General features: G+C 52.0%; 1 protein-coding gene across 12 annotated transcripts in view; it reads left to right on the forward strand.

Annotated features, from left to right (window-relative positions):
• The window catches only part of Ndae1 (Na[+]-driven anion exchanger 1), a 248,863-nt gene that overhangs the window by 132,231 nt on the left and 99,752 nt on the right, over positions 1-16,880 (forward strand). Inside the window, exon 1 of one of the 12 annotated variants that reach the window (XM_065453177.1) lies at positions 374-429. The exons of 10 other annotated variants lie outside the window; for them this stretch is intronic. In XM_065453177.1, coding sequence (XP_065309249.1) covers positions 383-429 — 47 coding nt within the window. In that variant the 5' untranslated portion in view covers positions 374-382. Of the gene's footprint in view, positions 1-373; positions 430-5,688; positions 5,842-16,880 lie in introns of those variants that run through there. One more of the 12 variants, XM_065453179.2, reaches the window with a different exon arrangement.

Raw genomic sequence — 16,880 nt, forward strand, 5'->3', positions numbered from 1 at the left:
CAGTTTTCGCTAGCAACACCCCTCCCTCCCTCAGGCCGCAAGCGGCAGCGAACATCTTGGACTGCACGCGAACACCGGGCATATAGTGCAGTCCGCTCGCCCTATAGGTTCGTTCTCTGTGCGACGCGTCCTTGCGGGGTTCGGGGCTAGGACGTGGAAGGAGGGGTGGAACGAACGAAAAGTGCCAAGAGAAGGGGTACAGGGCAAACACGGAGCCTCGAGTAGGACATCGGCAGTCGACGGATATTGGAATCTGCGTAGAGAGAGAGAAAAAAGGAAAAAGCGTGTGGTTGACAAAGACGGTGGTGGCGGTGTTCCCGCGCCGGCGTTCCCCCGGTTTATGTTCGTCGCGTCTCGCGGAGCAGCCGCCGGAACCTCTTGGATGCCAATGGATCCCGTCTCGCCGCATCACCTCAGCGTCGACTACCGGTAAGGGACGACGCGTGGCAAGCGCCAGGCGGCACCTGTTCGCTTCTGCGTTATAGCATTGCGCAATTCGATCGGGCATGCGCCATGCAGGCAGGTGCAGGATTTTGCAAGGACGCACGGTCACCACAGACGGAGCAGAGAGAGAGAGAGATAGGGAGTGGGGGGTCGCATTACTGTGCGAACCGCGTGGCTCGCCGCATTTTGCAGTCTGCGATGAAAACAGGATGCGCTATAAACGGGAGGAATTCTCGCAAACTAACGCAAGGCAGCCGGCGGCACCTTGATAAGCTCCTGACGTGGGTTGCGAGGCACTTGACGCTTACAAATTACCCACCGTCCGTTCTCGCAAGCAATATGGAGGAACGCGCACGGTTTCAGGGCTGCGCGAAATCTATGGTTGCACAACGGACATTACGTGTATATTTCGAACGTGCGTGAGGTATAAGACGAAAAATAGTAAACACTTTGCGCACTTTTCTTTCTTTTTCTAACACGTCGTTATGCAAAGGTGTTTAGGCTTTTATGATCGTGTTTGCCTCGGCGGCATTCCTGGTTCTAGAGAGTTTAATTGGCCAACTATAGAACACCGAAGGTGAAGTCCAGGCGCCTCACAGTCGCGTTATGCTGCAGCCGTGCGTGTCCAGACTACCGCGCGGTTGCAGTGCACGCGTGCAATGTCCACGTGTCGGGCGTCCTGTTTGCGTCTTGCGCCTATTAGCACGGCGTGGTCGATCGAAGCTCGCATGCATCAGGCCATATGCGGCACGCGTTAGCACTGTGCGCGTCAGTGAAAACAACTACGAAGAGAGCGTTGGCACCAGATTTCTCTGCTGTGTAATGTATAGAAAACACTGCAGTAGATAGAAGAACGTCAATACTGGAGTGACGCGCACACGAACGAAGCTAGCAGTTTTACGCTTGCAGTAACTTCGAAAGGGCTCTCCCGGCCGCTCCTCCTTTATATGACGAGTACCCTTTTCGCAACACACCCTAGACAAAGGGAAATCCTTCTTCGATTCGTGACTTTCACGAGGGTCACGAGTGGGTTATCTTTTTCAAAAAAAAAAAAGAGAACGATCTTCAATAGATACGATATCACAGCTACAACTGTTTGTTCTGAGGGACTAAGAACAACAAGATAGGGGCGGGGGGGGGGGGGGGGGTGCATGCGCACGGAGTTCTTGCGCCATCACCAACGGCAAGTCAGGTTCGCGCAACTTGGGGTCGGCCTCTGTGAATGAGTCCCAAATGCACACAGTACGCTCGTATCTCCAACTTCACCGAGCTGGCACGATACACTGCTGGTCATGCCATAGATTTCACTGGCCCACTGCTGGTCCGTGTCGCTCCCGTAAGTGGTGCCAGAAAGACCCGCCGCGGTGGCTTGGCGGCTGCATGAGATCGCGGACTCAAATCCCGGCCGCGGCGGCCGCATGTCGACGGGGGCGAAATGCAAAACGCCCCTGTCCGTTGCATTGGGGGCACGTTAAAGATCCCTTGGTGGTCAAAATTAATCCGGAGTCCCCCCACTACGACTTGCCTCATAATCAAATCGCGGTTTTGGCACGCAAAAGCTCAGAATTCAATTCAACCGGTGCTAGAACAGGACATCCAAAATATAGGCCCGCGCACTCGAGCATGCATGTGACTGAATGGGCCAGATGCGTAAGCGCTCAACGAAGAGAGTCGCGCGATTGCGTGCCTTCTTTTCGCTTTACTTTTCCCTCTTGTCAGGCGTGCCGATACCAATCACAGGATTCGTGACTCTCTCGACGTGAGGCAGCGGCAGTCGAGCACGCCGCCTCTCCATCCGCTGCGCGCGATGTGGGCGCCTGACGCCTGCCGATAGGAATGCCGTAAAACACGGCGTCCCGCGCGCACAGCTGGTCCCGCTGGAAGGCCCGACCTTGGGCGACCGATCAGTGGGTCAAGTTTCCGCGCGCCCCGTATCGACGCGCCCCGAATGCGCCGCGAGGCCCCCGTGCACCGCATGCGCGCGGCGCCCGCAATCGACGCGTCCCTGGAAAAAGGAGCGAGATATGGCGATGCGCGAGCGAATCGGGCCGTGCTGCGCGCTTATAAGCAATGGCACCGGGCTTTCTCGGCGCGGCAGCTTGTAGATACACGGGGAGCAATGATAGACCGAGCTAAACGCGTCTCGACGAGTGATTTTACGCGCGGTTACGGAAAGAAGGTCGTGTGTAAAGCGTGGAGCACCGCTCGAATGTCGCAGTTGGCCGGCGTTCTGAAAGCGCTATGCCGTTTTATACCTGCGGTAGTTAGTTACACTTGCTGTTCGCACTGGTTCTTGTCATCTTGTCTGAAGCCTTTTGTGTCTCGTATGTATAATCGAAAAAAAACAAAGAACAAGGCAAGAAAGACGCAAAGGTGCGCGCCAGAACTTCGGCGGCAGCAGCCTTAATTCCTTCTTTAGTTAGTTAGTTAGTTAGTAAAAGGTGGCGCCACAATGGGGCCACTTGCTATAGCCACCTAGCCCAGTGGTACCGTCGATAGCCAATTTGCGTGTGTTGCTGGAACGGTGCTATGTTTTCACCTGCGTGCTGCTTTGCTATTGTTTACGACTGCGTCCAGGTTGGGTGCTGATAAACGAAGCTCGTTGCTGTCCCCCAACGATTGTTACGTCTATAACTGGCCGAACTCACTGCGCTACACCTTGGCCTTTCTTTTTTTTTTTGCGCATTAGCCGCCTTCTAAATAGTTCGATTTGTCTTACCCACCAACCGTCGTATCGTATAATTATCCATCCTAACGCGGCGGAAAATTAAAGCGCTAAGCCTTCGATCGGCAGGCTCCGTCGTAACGGGTCGCCCCGTGCTCCCCAGCATCTTTACGTCGTCCGATGCTCGACGAAGATTGGAAGCACGGCGACGCCTGTTGAGGTCCCGCGGTGAGCCGTGCGGCGCCAACGAAGACGAGCACTCTTTATTCGAGTGACCGTGAGCGGTCGCCGGGGCGCTCTCTCGCCCGAGTGAGCCTGACGCACATATATGCGCCGATATCATCGGTGTGTATACCACGAGCCGAAGGGCACCACGCGCGCGCTTCCGGCGCTGCTGAGGGCGACAGAACCCTGCTGCCTCTCTGCCCTGGGCCGTTCGTACGTATACGCACCGCTTCTATGGAGTTCGGGGATCGAGAACCGGTCGGTTGAATCCTTCCGCACCTTTTCGGCCCATTCTGCCGCCCACGACGCTTCGCTGATCCGACTCTCTCGAGTTCTTGAAATGCCGTCTCTGGCTTATTTCTCTAGCTCCTCTCCGCCTCCCCCTTTATTTGAGACATCCGAAACGTCACAGCGGCTGCTGAGCGTCCAAGGTTTCCTCGGCTTCTCCTTTCGTCTTCGCTTTTAGAGACGCGCGTGTATAGCGTGACTTCAAGGAGAACAGCCTCGTGCGCGTACCGCTAACGTCTCACTGACCTGCCCGTGATGCGCGGCGCCGCGCGCCTTCGAAATCCAGAGGTGTATCCGCGCCGACGGTATCCGCGAGAAGTGCCCGGTTCGCTTCTCGTGCTTATCAGCACTACTATAGTGTGATTTGTAGATATTGTTTACTTTTGCTATCGCTGCCCGCTTTCCCCTACGTATTATTGTACTTGAAACGTTGGCTCCTCCAACCGCCAGCGTCTTGACGACCACGTCTGGAGTGGCGCCAGCGCACAGCATTACAGGCACATTATTTCGCTGACTGTCTTCCTTCTCCCTGCCGCATAAAAGGACGATCATGCGGCCTTCAATAAGTGAAACGGGATACAGGTTTTTGCGGAAAATCCACATATGTTAGACAGCAAGGGACCTTAGGTCCACATGCTGTCAAAAGACATTGTATATATTTCACATGACAGACATATACAGTGCAGTGTATTAAAGGATGAGGGCATGAGTCTAGATCTTTGCAAGTATACAATCGCCCGGCTCTGCAACTATATTGATGACTTGAGGTTGGTGGCGCTGTGACTTTTCTACATAATTGTGCAATGCATTGACATAGCTTTATTAGCCGTCGCATGCAAGTGAAGTGCCAGCAAGACCAGAAAAGCAGATTAGGGCATTCCTTATGTATTACGGTAATCTTTTAGATGGTCTTCAGGTAGTCAGTACAGTGCACCAGACTTTAAAAAAAATATGCGAGGTGCCTGGACAAACTCGTAGCGACCCCTTATCGACAGGTTCTTCCTTGTCTTTCATGGTTGTTCATGTAAGGTCGCCGACAGTCTTGGGTCACGTATACGTGACGTGTAAGCGCAGCAGCAAAATTAACGAAGCGAAGTTGTCGAGATGTCCTTTATATATCTCCCACAATTTTTTTTAGAGTGCAGCTCTTAAGCGCCCGTTCCTGCGTTGAGCGTCGGCGATCCTCGGCGTAACCGAGCGAACAAGCACAGCGGACGAAAGACGGCAATGGCGAAAAGAGTGTGAGGAGGAAAGCGGAGAAGGAGGGTGTAGCGAATTCATGAGGGGGAACGTGGAGGGGAGGGAGAGAATATGCCGAAATAGTGAAGAGGAGAGCGGTGTGCCGCATGAGCCGGGCTCAACGGCTGCGACCAGGCATGCTGGGAGCGCGTCCACCGGAAACAAAACGGTGGCGTGGGCTTCGGAACCATTGCGCATGCGCTTCTTCGCCTGCGCCACCACTGCTGGAGAATGCGCTTCGCGCCAGCCACGCGTTCGCGTGTTTACGCTTTCTTTCTGAACATTGTGCGACGCAACCGGTGGAAATAGTTCGTCTGCCGCTGCTGCTAAACGAGATGCCCGAGAAGAGGCTCAGCGCCGCCGCCGAGAGCACCACGTCCTTCAGAATAAAATTCTTTGCCACAATATATCGCGAATTCAAAACACCTAAACAGCTGCGCTCAAAATTTGCATTAGGGGTTATCGTAATCGTCAGTGAGTTTTTTTGCTATGGATGATCGCTTTCAACACGTATAGTATATACACGAAAACAGCGAGCAGCCATCGTGCCCGCTTTGTCCTAGGTCTGGCCTGTGGAATAACAACAAAAAGGGACGTGCGTATATATCTGACGTTCAACTGGCTGCAGCTTGTCGTCGCGTTGTGAGATAGGGGCGCTCGGCAGCCTTTCACTGCTGTCTCTCTGCCGTCGGCGTGCAAACATTCTTTCCTTTCTGCTCTCGTGAGGGCACTCCGCCCGTGCGCCTTGTACACGAAGACTCGCTCCTCGGTGCGGACACCTTTATCGGCGCGTTCCTCCCCGGCCCGGCGCCGTATCGCACCGTGTCTGCCACCAGGGCGCCGGGCCTTCAGACGCCGAAGTCTCGTCCGCAAAGATCGGGAGCGACTTCGACTGGCAGCGACCGCTCTGCGCGTGCCTCACACAGTCGACGCAGACGCCCGAAGGCAGCAACCATGCCGTTCCTACAGCTCCAGAAAATGTACGTATGGATAATGTGGAGAGCGCTGTAATCGCCGCCTTACAGCAGAGAGGCGAGACGTAAGCGTCGGGATGTCTCTGTCATGGGCTGTCGGGTGTGCCGTCCACGAAGCGATCTCGCCGATAACCGCGTATACGTCTTTGGCTGCAGCAAGTATTACACCTGTTGCGGCCACTTTCGTCGGCACATTCGCGTGCTTATAGTATTCAGTGGATGTACGGTATAGTAGGACGACGGTCAGGTTAGTCGTAGCCTGCGAACGCTGCAGCTTATGAGGACTGGTCCCATGAGCTTGCAGCCCCATGTCATGCTTCGGGTACATATTCACTGTTTCATATCCGATTGTCTTTTAAAATTTAATTTGAACGGCTCCTTAGCTTATCCTTAGTCTCGGAATACGCGCGCGATATAGGTTCGCGGTCGTTTAGGAAGGAGATTCGAAATATGCGTATGGCGCTTGTTGGACATCGCTAGAGCTGCCTCACGTGCCGTAACAACGACAAAAACAAACAACAAAGGAAAAACGTACACCTAAAGGAAACGATTAGTATGTAGCCTTAGTGCGTTGCACTTTCGCTTTCTGCCTTCGCTTTTACTCTGTCGATGCAACGGAAAACAGCAGCAGGAGCATGGAAGTAGTTATTGTAATGCTTTTATTTATTTAGAAAGGGCTGCTCGTCTAATGGAAACTTCCGGCACGGTAAACATGCAGCAGCGGTAGTATTTAGCACATTCACCTGATGCTTAGTCAAATAGAGGTTAGATTCTGGACCGGCCCTGGTGTTACAACTAATGACAGGTCTACACGTTCGTAATTATCTGCTTGTAAAGAAAGAAAAAAAGAGCAGAGAAAGAAAAACCAACCTGCTCGCGTGCGTCAGAGTTCTTGTTCGCGAACGGGGGGGCCTCTTGAGACCGCCGCAAGATAAGTTTATAGATAACGGGAGCGCTAGGCACCGGCAGTGTGACTGACTGCTGGCGTTAGTTTTTTTTTTTGTCCCCCCCCACCCCCCGCATATTGCGTCTTTTTTTTTTTTCACGTCGTCTTGTTGTGAGCCGCAACCTTGGTCGCCCGCAGGGTTTACCGTTACTTTGAACACTCGCTCTCAGATGTGCACGGTGCGCAGTACCTGGAGTGCTGCTCCGAACCACGCAGACAACAAATTCAGGTCCGTGCATGCCGAAGCTCCTCGGCTTGTTTGTACGGCCACACTCATGCAATCGTGAGGACGGGACTCGGTGTTCGGCGAATACCTCTTGGGAGAGTAAGAAACGGGAGGGGGTAAGTAGGAGGAGTGAAATCGCCGTGAACTTGTTTACCACCACCTTGAACGACGTTTGTCGGTATATGAAACATCCGCATTCGAAAACATTCGAAAACATTGGGCATTAATCTTGCCTTTGGACGAGATTGATGGCGATGGGGGTATGTCCCAGTAGCGCAGGATGTACGCCTGCAGGCTCGTACGGGCAGATCCCGTTGTAGGGACGACAATATTGATTGCGTGCACCAACGTGGATATGGTTACCGCAGGAAATGTATTTTCGAGACGTACATCTGGTGCGGTGGCGTCCAGCTACAAGCGTCCATTTTGCACCGTCCTGTTAAAGCACGGTGTTTCCCTAGTAAATATGTACATACCGTCTGATGTCAGTTTTGACTGACATCCACGAAGTGCACATATAAGCCGGCATTAGGGCGCGGTCAAGCGTGTTCGTCTACGCCAGGTGACAGGGTCCGAAATGCTGCTCGTGTAGTTCGGCTACGCCGCGTTTTGGAGCGTGTCCGTACGCTCCACCATTCGATTCATGGGGTTTACGTCCCAAACCAACACTCGGGTTATGAAGGGCGCCGTAGTGGCGGGATCCGGATTAGTTTTGAACACCTGGGGTTCTTTAACGCGCACCTAAATCTACACGAACGTTCCTTCGCTTCGCCGCCATCGAAATGCGGCGAAACGCCATAGCAATTCATCTTACCTCGGCGGGTCTCTCTACGCTCCACGTGTGTAGGGGCTTCGCACACTCCCAACCAAGGTTCTTCTCGCGGGGCTCGATCGATCGCGACGTCGTCAAAGACGGTGTCGTATTGCGATAACCATTACAAGGAAACCCCAGGCGAATCCTTGCCGTCGCCGTGAGGTTCTGCATATATTTAGGTATATGTACGCTATGTGTCACGCCCTGCTATATTACGTGCGGTATATGCGGGTTATATTGCCACACCATTCAATCGCTGGAGTGGCTCATACCGGGTCCTACATTCTTGACAACATTATTCCTCAGACTTTTGAGAATGGCAGCCCACAAAGAAACGTCAAGAAACGAAACACCGCCAGCGCATGCCTTTCATCTTAAATCTTCTCAGGCTTCAATATTATATGCGCGAAACAGTAGCCGAGCTCGAAGTTTAAAATGATGTGATTTCATTGACGCGGCTGTGCACAACCTCCGGGATCGGCCTGCGAACGCGGTTTAATTGAAACGTACCCGATACGGAAAAGTGGTGGTAAATTCGCTAAGAAAGACGTTCGCTTTTATTAATAAACATAAATGAAATTGTCCGATGGCATGATTCAAACGGAGGGTTCCTAACATAGCAGCTCGTTTCTTCTTAGCTTACGCACGCTTACTTCAGTTCATACTGCCACTACAGCTACGAGTCTTTTAATTACACTTCGTGGAATATTCTCACGTGTTGCTATCACGTTCATTGCTTCGCCCGTATGGCGAAACTGTGTGTGTCGTCTTTCTTGCTTTGCACTCTGTAAAACGCTGCGTACAGTTCCATTCTTTTATTGCAAACCCCCCTCCTCCTGCCCCCTTGTTTTTCTTGACGCTGTCAGCGTTTGCTGATCTATGGTGTTGCTATCTCTGAGACTGTCAGGCTATGATTGGCTCTCTAACGCCTCACTCTGTGGTGAAAGCACCGTCGCTTCCTGCGACACTTTGTCTTTCCACTTGAAGATCAACTTTCCTACTATGCACGAGACAAACCCTCGGCTTCTGTAGCATAACCCGAGCAGACGATGGCATGCCAAGCGTTCGCTGAGCGCTTCATTTTACTCAGTGAGAAAGTCCGACATAGGAGGAAGTATCCGTTCCTCGCCAAGCTATATTTAAGTTTCACTGTTGCTGTTTTACATCCAAATGTTACTGTTTTCTTTCACTTTTGTTTTTCTTTAACGCGAGAATTGCGATAGTAATTGTAGCTGCGGTTACACGCAAAGCAATGATGATTTTGGCAGTACACATTGACCTTGCGTGGGTAACACCAGAGTAGCCGCGAGGCTCAACCAAGGTAGCGGGCTCAATATATGGCTACCTTTGCCCACGGGCGTGTCCTAGCTTTCAGACCAAGCAAAGCAACACGAAAATATCGCTTAATTTGCCTCGAAGAGGACTGTTCAAGTGTATCGGACATTTGTGTCAACATCTTAAAGTCGTGTCTGCTGTCGAAGATGGCCGCCGTATGCAATCGGAACGTGTCTTGCGAGCGTGTCTGTCCAACGGTGCTCCGACATGGTGGCGCTCCACTTCCTTCAGTTCGCAAAACGTACTGTACCATTACCAGAGGTCTCCTTGCTTACTACGTGTGCCCGCGCATGTCACTGCACCGTCTGAGACCACGGACCTGAATTAGTTTTCGCCGCGCAGACTTCGTTAACGTGCTCCGAAATCTCAGTAACCGGACGCGTACCGCCCCATCGAAATGCGGTCAGCGTTCCGTCCCGCAACACCTCGTTCCCGCCACTGCCACCACGCGCTGCAGGGCTTGAAGCTGTAGCCCTCCATGAAGCGCCCCCCTAACCCGAGCGTCACTTGGAACGTGTACGCTGTAGGACGCACGGAACATCCTTGCCGTTGTGAGGGCTTTCCGTCGCTCGTGCATGCGCGTATGTTTAGCACTCCCGCTGTCGATGTGGGCCAGGACGTGCGTTCCCTCTGTCGTGCACACCCTTTTTCGCGAGTCGGGAGGGACGACCTCGGAAGAGGTGCACGTATCGCACAGGTGGCAGGCCTGCGCTCGCCGTCCTCGACCAAGCGCTCGCTTGTCCCGCTTCCGCGGTCGTGGGCCCTCATATATATCTGCTGTGTGGGCGACGCGTCGCCTCCCTTCTGGTTGCACGCCGCGTGGTTCTTTTTATGCGCGTAGCCGAACGAGGCGAACGGCCGATCTCGCGCGCTCTCGTCGGCGACCGCGCCCAGCGACAGCGCCCGACCGGCCACGCGTCGCGCGTTCGATGGCTCCGCACGCACTGGTCGTGGGAGCGCGGTGACGCGGTTGGGCTTTATAGCAAAGCCTGCGTGCGTGCGTGCGTGCGTGCGTGCGTGCGTGCGTGCGTGCGTGCGTGCTGGATCGTGGAGAGGCGCCTCTGGGCGAATGCGACCCGAGAACGTCCCCGTCGCCAACGTAATCTGCGCCCGTACAAGAGTCTTTTCCGGCATACTTGTCGTTAAAATTCTAGCCAATCCTGATGCTGAGTGTACTATTGACGTAGGCGGCCGACCACTGCCAGAGCACCTACGAAACGAAGCGCTTTGTCAATTCGGCCCCTGATTCGTAGCGTGCCATTGTTATTTTCGTACGCTCATTTGATCAGTTTCTCGTATTATTTTGTTTTGTTGTGCACGGGTGATGCTTTATTCCACTTGCGAAGTAACTGTTTGATGAATTGTTTATTTGCCCCTTCTGTGCTCCTGTGCTAGTTTCCCATTCTTCTTTGCTTGCATATTTGATTGCAGCCCATGCCGCCCCTCTATCATGTATTATATGTATTGAGAGTATAAATAATTAACTAATAATTCCTCGCATCGCTGCACCAAACGTAGATAAAATGCTGCGGAGATCGTATTTGCATGTGGATCAATAAGCTAGCGACCCCATATTTACACCATTAACGCGGATAGCATTTTGTTATAGTCGCTGCAAGCCTTGCGACAAACATTCTGCCAAAATTTATACACGAAGTTAAATCGTCACTGGCATGCAGTTTAATCAGTTGGGAAGAGCGGTGGGACAAAGCGGACTCCCAATCACTGTTCGAGCGCCCGCGCATACCCTCTCCTCTGCCATTGCTACGATACAGTCAGTGAGGCTAAGAAAAAGTTTGTTGGCGTTGAGTTTTTCGTACTTTTAACGCGATAGCGTTAAGGAGCTCGTGTCGCAGAAAAGCCGGTGTCGTCGGCGTCGGTGTCGGTGTCGGCGTCGGTGTTGGTGTCGGCGTCGGCGTTTTTTGTCGACTGTTCGCCGCTTTCCATTTCTTCCTTTTCAGACTGGCACCGTGCATCATGCCTCCCGCGCCCGGTGACTTTTTTGTATCTTTCAGTTCGGGAATATACGGCCCTGTGCTGGAAATCGGCTTGGGCGTTCTTTTTTGGTGCATTACCGGGACATAGTTGTATGTCTCCCACCCACTTACGTCATCGAATTTGCGTCATCGGTGACGTACACGCGTTTGAGTCGTGATCTCAGATTACTTTGACTTTTCTAAGAAGGTTCATCAGGAGGAGCGTTACTTCTGACTGAATTGAACTAGTCCTGCATATTACACATGCAGCACTAATCAGGCTTGAGGAGCATTTTGTTTCCTTTTGCGCCTCCTACAACTTGATCGTTGTCGACTGGTGGTGTTCGATGTCTCAAGGAGACACAGTGTCGCACCACTTGCAAACACCCGTAACGGCACCGACGCATACACTGCATACGAACAGCTACAGCCCTCGTCACATTTGATCTTGCTTTGCAATCGGAATTCCTTCGAGGCGTCCTAAAGAGGCTTGGCAATCGCACGTTCTGCTGCATTCAACTCATTTGCCCTATAGATCACGACTTCTTTCATAAACTTTCCTCCTGCATCTGCTGTAGCGGCTGCTGAGAGGAAACAGGCGTACGCATACGTACGCCTGTTTCCTCTCGCTTTCTTTCCTTTGTTTGACGCTTGCCGGTGACGTTGGGCTTGAAGCTGGTGTTTTAGTCCAGCTTTGGACTTCAGACCTCCGGCACTTTCTCGCTTCCTGTGAAGAACGCGCCTGCTGCCGTCAGCAGCATCAGTGCGGGAGCAGTGAACGGAAACCATGTGCCGCGTACAAGTGTACGGGCCTTGCGCTGTGTGTACACACCGCCGAGAATGCGAAAGAAAGACAGATATTTGGAAGTGAGCTGTGCGAGTCGTTGTATAAGCACTCGGATTTTACCAAATGCAATATACGTATTGAAAGGACAGCGGGTAAATTAGCTCACGATATGAAAAGGTTCGCTCAAATGGTGGAAGCACGTTGGCGCACAGTGAGTTATTTTGTGAGAAAGGAACGGTGTTTTCGCGAGAAGTGCATTGCCTTTGTCGCTCTACATCTGTGCGCGAGGTTCTTCACCCATTGGTAAATTCATCAGCGGGTACAATTCTCCGAGCCAGTCGCCACAGATTTGTCCTCTCAGTAAACGACGCAGCTTTAGTGTGTGCGCTAAGGAGGAGGGGGTGTGAGAAAAGGAGGAAGGAAAGGTCAACCAGACGCGCAAATGCTCCCAATGTGCAGCAAGCGATCCGCAAGTGCGCGCGTGCAGAACGACGCGTTGTGCGCGGGTCTGTTGCCGCGTATACGCAAATGAGAAAAACGAAAAAGAGATATTTAAAAATTCAGATCCATTCCACTCTGTGAAGGTGGACGACCAGCGGATTTGTATATATAGGATAATAAATATGTTGATTGATAATAAGACACATGCTGCAGTGAATTTTGTCTTTGCACGATTTTTTGTTGTTTTATTAAATGTCATACCCAATGCTCTTTTTTTATTTTTAACCTTCTTTTGTTTGATTTTGTAGATGTATTATTTGGTCACCAAGCTGACTATCGCTTTATGATCGCTATGATATACGGCCAGTGGCTCTGTGCGGCGACACTGGAAAGGTCATTGGCCAATGTAATGTCTGTACACGACCGCGTCGTGGGCACGCTGACGTTTGTGTAGCACTGAATGTCGAACCTTTCCACCGAGCAACGCCACGAACGACTTTCCATCTGGCAGAGACACGTCTCTGTTGAAATTATCCGCAATTACGATGGGAGTAGAGTCGGTAGGGGTGATCCAACCAAAGGTGCATACGCTTGGCGTTTGTGGCACGATCTTCGTCCGTATTACGTGCCGCCCGCCGTTGCCGCGCACATTTTTGCTTCTGTTCACGACGGTGTTCTTCGTAGGCGCGCTGTTGTTCCGCAGTCCTCACCGCACGCGGCCTACCCATTGTACGGGTGGAAGGGAACTGTGATAAGGTTACGTGGTTTGCCCATAGAGCCCGCCCGTGACGTAAACTGCAATCCATGCTAAACATTGTCTTTTCCGGTGTTACTTTTTTTATTACGATATTTTTTTTATAATAATACGTTTTGACACTTCTCGCACATTAAGGGCAGCTGGGACATATCCGACGATACGCTTTTGCTTTATGCTTTAGCTTTTCTAGCTCTGGGGTGGCCGCCATCTTTCTTGCCTATACGCGCACAATCCGCCAGAACCTAGTGTATAACAGCTCCGCTCTGAAACGGCACATTCAGCACGAGCAAATGTGAAGGTGACTCTGCGAGCTATACGTTCGCCCGCCGGTTGTCGGCAGCCGCCTGGAAACTGCAACACATGCCGACACCGCCTATACGTGTATTATACGTATGTACATATACAACACGCGTTGCTCTGCCTGCCGCTTGCGCCCGATTTATTTCCGGGGCTGGGGCTCCATGCTGTCGTGCGACGCAGAGTGCATTGGGCCTTTTGTTTGCGAAAATAAGTGAACGCACCTGCATCCTCATTTCGACAGAGAGCGACGCATTCCCCGCACGGCAAGCGCTTGTTTGCGATCTGTGCGCTCGTGTAGGCGGAGTCATTTCTTTCATTTCACACCTCACATATATAGGCACTGTACATCTCGGACAAAGATTTTATAGTTTGCTGCTGCTTATGCCGGGTGTTTCAGCGAACGCTTTATTATTATTCTTTAATTGCCTGTGACAGCTAGCACAATTCTAGAACCTTGCGCTGGTCTACTCGAAGAGGCGGACACTACTTGCACAAAAAATTGAAATGCATAATCTACTAATTAACAGAGGCTCACTAATTAAGTTTTTCAACTAATTTCCTTATGGCACATATTGCAATTTACAAATTCTAGCCGGGCAGTTCGCAACTTGGAACAAATTCTCAGGAGGACACCAATCTCGGGATATTAATTAACGGATATTATTAACTTTGCGGAGAAGTATATAGCCATTCCAGTTACTTTTGTGCTTCAATGCATAAAACAACGTTTTGTGAAGAAGGTAAGTGGAACCACTGTGCATTTTTACCGCTCGTTTGATGGCGCATACCTCGTAAATAGTGTCATTTCTTTCCAAGTGGATCCGCCTTGCGAATTCCTTGGCTAGAATTTCTAAATTTTTATATGTGCCATAAGGTAAGTAGTTAAAAATTTAATTAGTGAGTTTTCTTTGTAACTTTGTTGATTATGCATTTCAAATTTTGGGGCGAGTAATGTCCTCTTCCGAGTGCAGACAGGCTTATGGGCTAGAATTGTGCTGTTTCTCTCTCTCTCCTTGTGTGTGTGTGTGTGTGTGTGTGTGTGTGTGTGTGTGTGTGTGTGTGTGTGTGTGTGTGTGTGTGTGTGTGTGTGTGTGTGTGTGTGTGTGTGTGTCCCACAAACACACGCACTGTTCCCACTGTCGCGGCAGTTTCGTAATCCTTCTGTCACCGAGAGGAGCTCGCCGTGTCGTGTCTCCTTGCAACGCGAGCACGCGCTCACACTCGCCATGATCCGCGTCGCAATGGCACGGGCTGCCGAGTTCGAAAAGCGGCGGCCCGCACACACTGCGCTCGGTTTTTTCATCGACTCGTCTTTCGCTGCCCGCTTCAACACGTTGCTCCCCGCTGGGCCACACTTATCTCCGCTCGAAACTGCGCGCTGCGCTTCCCTCTCCTTTTCTGGGATCGACGTTGTGGGCAGCAACACTTCGCTGCTCTGCTTGCGGCTGAAGTTGCAAGCCTTGCTTTCGGAGCCCGTATTTTGCGGCGATTCGCTTTGTTTACGTACCCATTCTTTTCGCCCTGCGTCATTGGTTCGCCGGCCTCGGCGTTGACCATTAATATATAGCCGGAATATTAGACGTTCGGCGTGACGCATGATAAGAGGTGACCGAATGAACAGTACTATTAACACACACGGTCTTTATTCATCATTATACATATAGTAAGTTGTATTTCTCATTAACTTCTAAATACTTTTTGCCCATTAAACACTCCAAGCACTATATATATATATATATATATATATATATATATATATATAATGCCGCGGATCTCGGTATTTTCGCACTCCGATATCCGTGTCAGTATTCTCGATCTGTCTCTTTCCACGAGTATACTTTCAAGTGTGCTCAACACAGCGGGCATCGCGGGGCCGCCTTGCTTCCAGTCAGTGCACTAGAGAACTACGCGATCACGCACGAAAGCAAACTCGGGCAGGACTGTGAAGAGCTCAGACTGCAGCGCGACCTCGGATACGTCGTCGGCGATCGGCGACGTTCCGCCCCTGCAGTTGATGACCGCGCGGCGATCGGACGGGTGCTTCGCATTCCACTCGCGCGGCACATGTGCAGGTGTAGCATGCAGGCAGCGCTGGTCTTCCACGCGTGGCCTGTGCATCAGCGCGCGCCGGGAAATTCGCACGGGGGCAATGAGGCGTGGCCGACTGTCTGCGGTCAGCGATTATGTGTGTACGCACGGCGACGACTTTCGTCCCCTCGTCTTCCGGGAAGCCGGGCAAGAATCGCAGGCGAAGAAAACAGCGTCCGCCGCGCTTTCCGTAATGCGCTTGGGGCGGAGCGGGCGAGTGCGGCGCCTGTTGTTTGTTGGTCGACGACGACGATCGCGTTCCTGCACGCGAGCTGGCCGTGTTTTACGAGGGCGTGCAGCGCGGTTATGTCAGGCCCCGTGCACGGCGTGTGCGCAGTGGCGGTAGGAGGGTGTGCACGACGCCGTCGTCCTGTTGCACGGCGCGGGCTGCGGCCTGTCGCCTGACAAGAAGACGGTGCGGTCCGGCACCCTGTTTGGTGCGTACGAGAAAAGTACATAGGCTGACACATTCGATATGCCGACCGCGGGATGCGTAGTGAATTAACCCGCCTCTCGATCGGCGTGGAGGGAGCGACGGATTTCCGGCTTTGCGCTCAGTTGTGCAAGTGCACATATACGCCGGTGTACATGTTCTTTATCTAAACGCGCGCGCGCATGAAGTATGTATAGTCTTAGTAGAAGGTTATTGGTCGTGTGGAATTTTGAGACAGAAGCCTTGGCCACAATCAGGGTCCATGTATCGCGCTCCTTGGCTGTGCACCATTGATTTGATCATGAGGCACGCCGTATTGAGGGACTCCCGAATAATTTTTACCACCTGGGCTCTTTGAAGTGCACTCAGCGCACAGTACACAAGTGGTTTCTTTTTTTCTTTTTTACGTTCCGCCCCTGTGTATTGGTGAATGCGGCCGTCGATCCAACCCGCGACTGCATGCCCCACAGCTCAGCGGTGTAGTCGTCACAAGGAACACCCCACCCAGCTTGCCAAGTCGAGAATCCTTGCCGAAGGAAAATGGCCCCGGCAACTTTGAGGCAGTTGTTGATCGGGCCTTAGGTATTTCCTTGCCCATGTCAGCCGCATCGGTTGTCGCGTTGACAGAGAGCGAAGTTCCTTGCTTTGTCGCGATTAGGCGTGATAAGAAGTGCACCGCACTTTAGTGGTCCCAGTGCGTGCTTGTCCACCTTAAGCGCCGATTTGGACTACTTCGAGACCTGCATGGTGCAACAGTCACGAAAGAACCCATGCGGTTTGCAAGAGAATTTTCACGGGAAGTTTTTCCAAGGCTGGCGCTTAATTCTACGTTTTAAGACATCATTCGGTGCCGCCAAGCGGAAACACGCTCGGCTGGCGCTACCGTAAGAAAAAACAACAGAAACTGTAAAGAAAAAATGCCGCTTTGCGAGTTTTTGTTGC

Source organism: Dermacentor albipictus, chromosome 1 (genome assembly GCF_038994185.2).
Source record: "Dermacentor albipictus isolate Rhodes 1998 colony chromosome 1, USDA_Dalb.pri_finalv2, whole genome shotgun sequence".
NCBI classification, from domain to species: Eukaryota; Metazoa; Arthropoda; class Arachnida; order Ixodida; family Ixodidae; genus Dermacentor; species Dermacentor albipictus.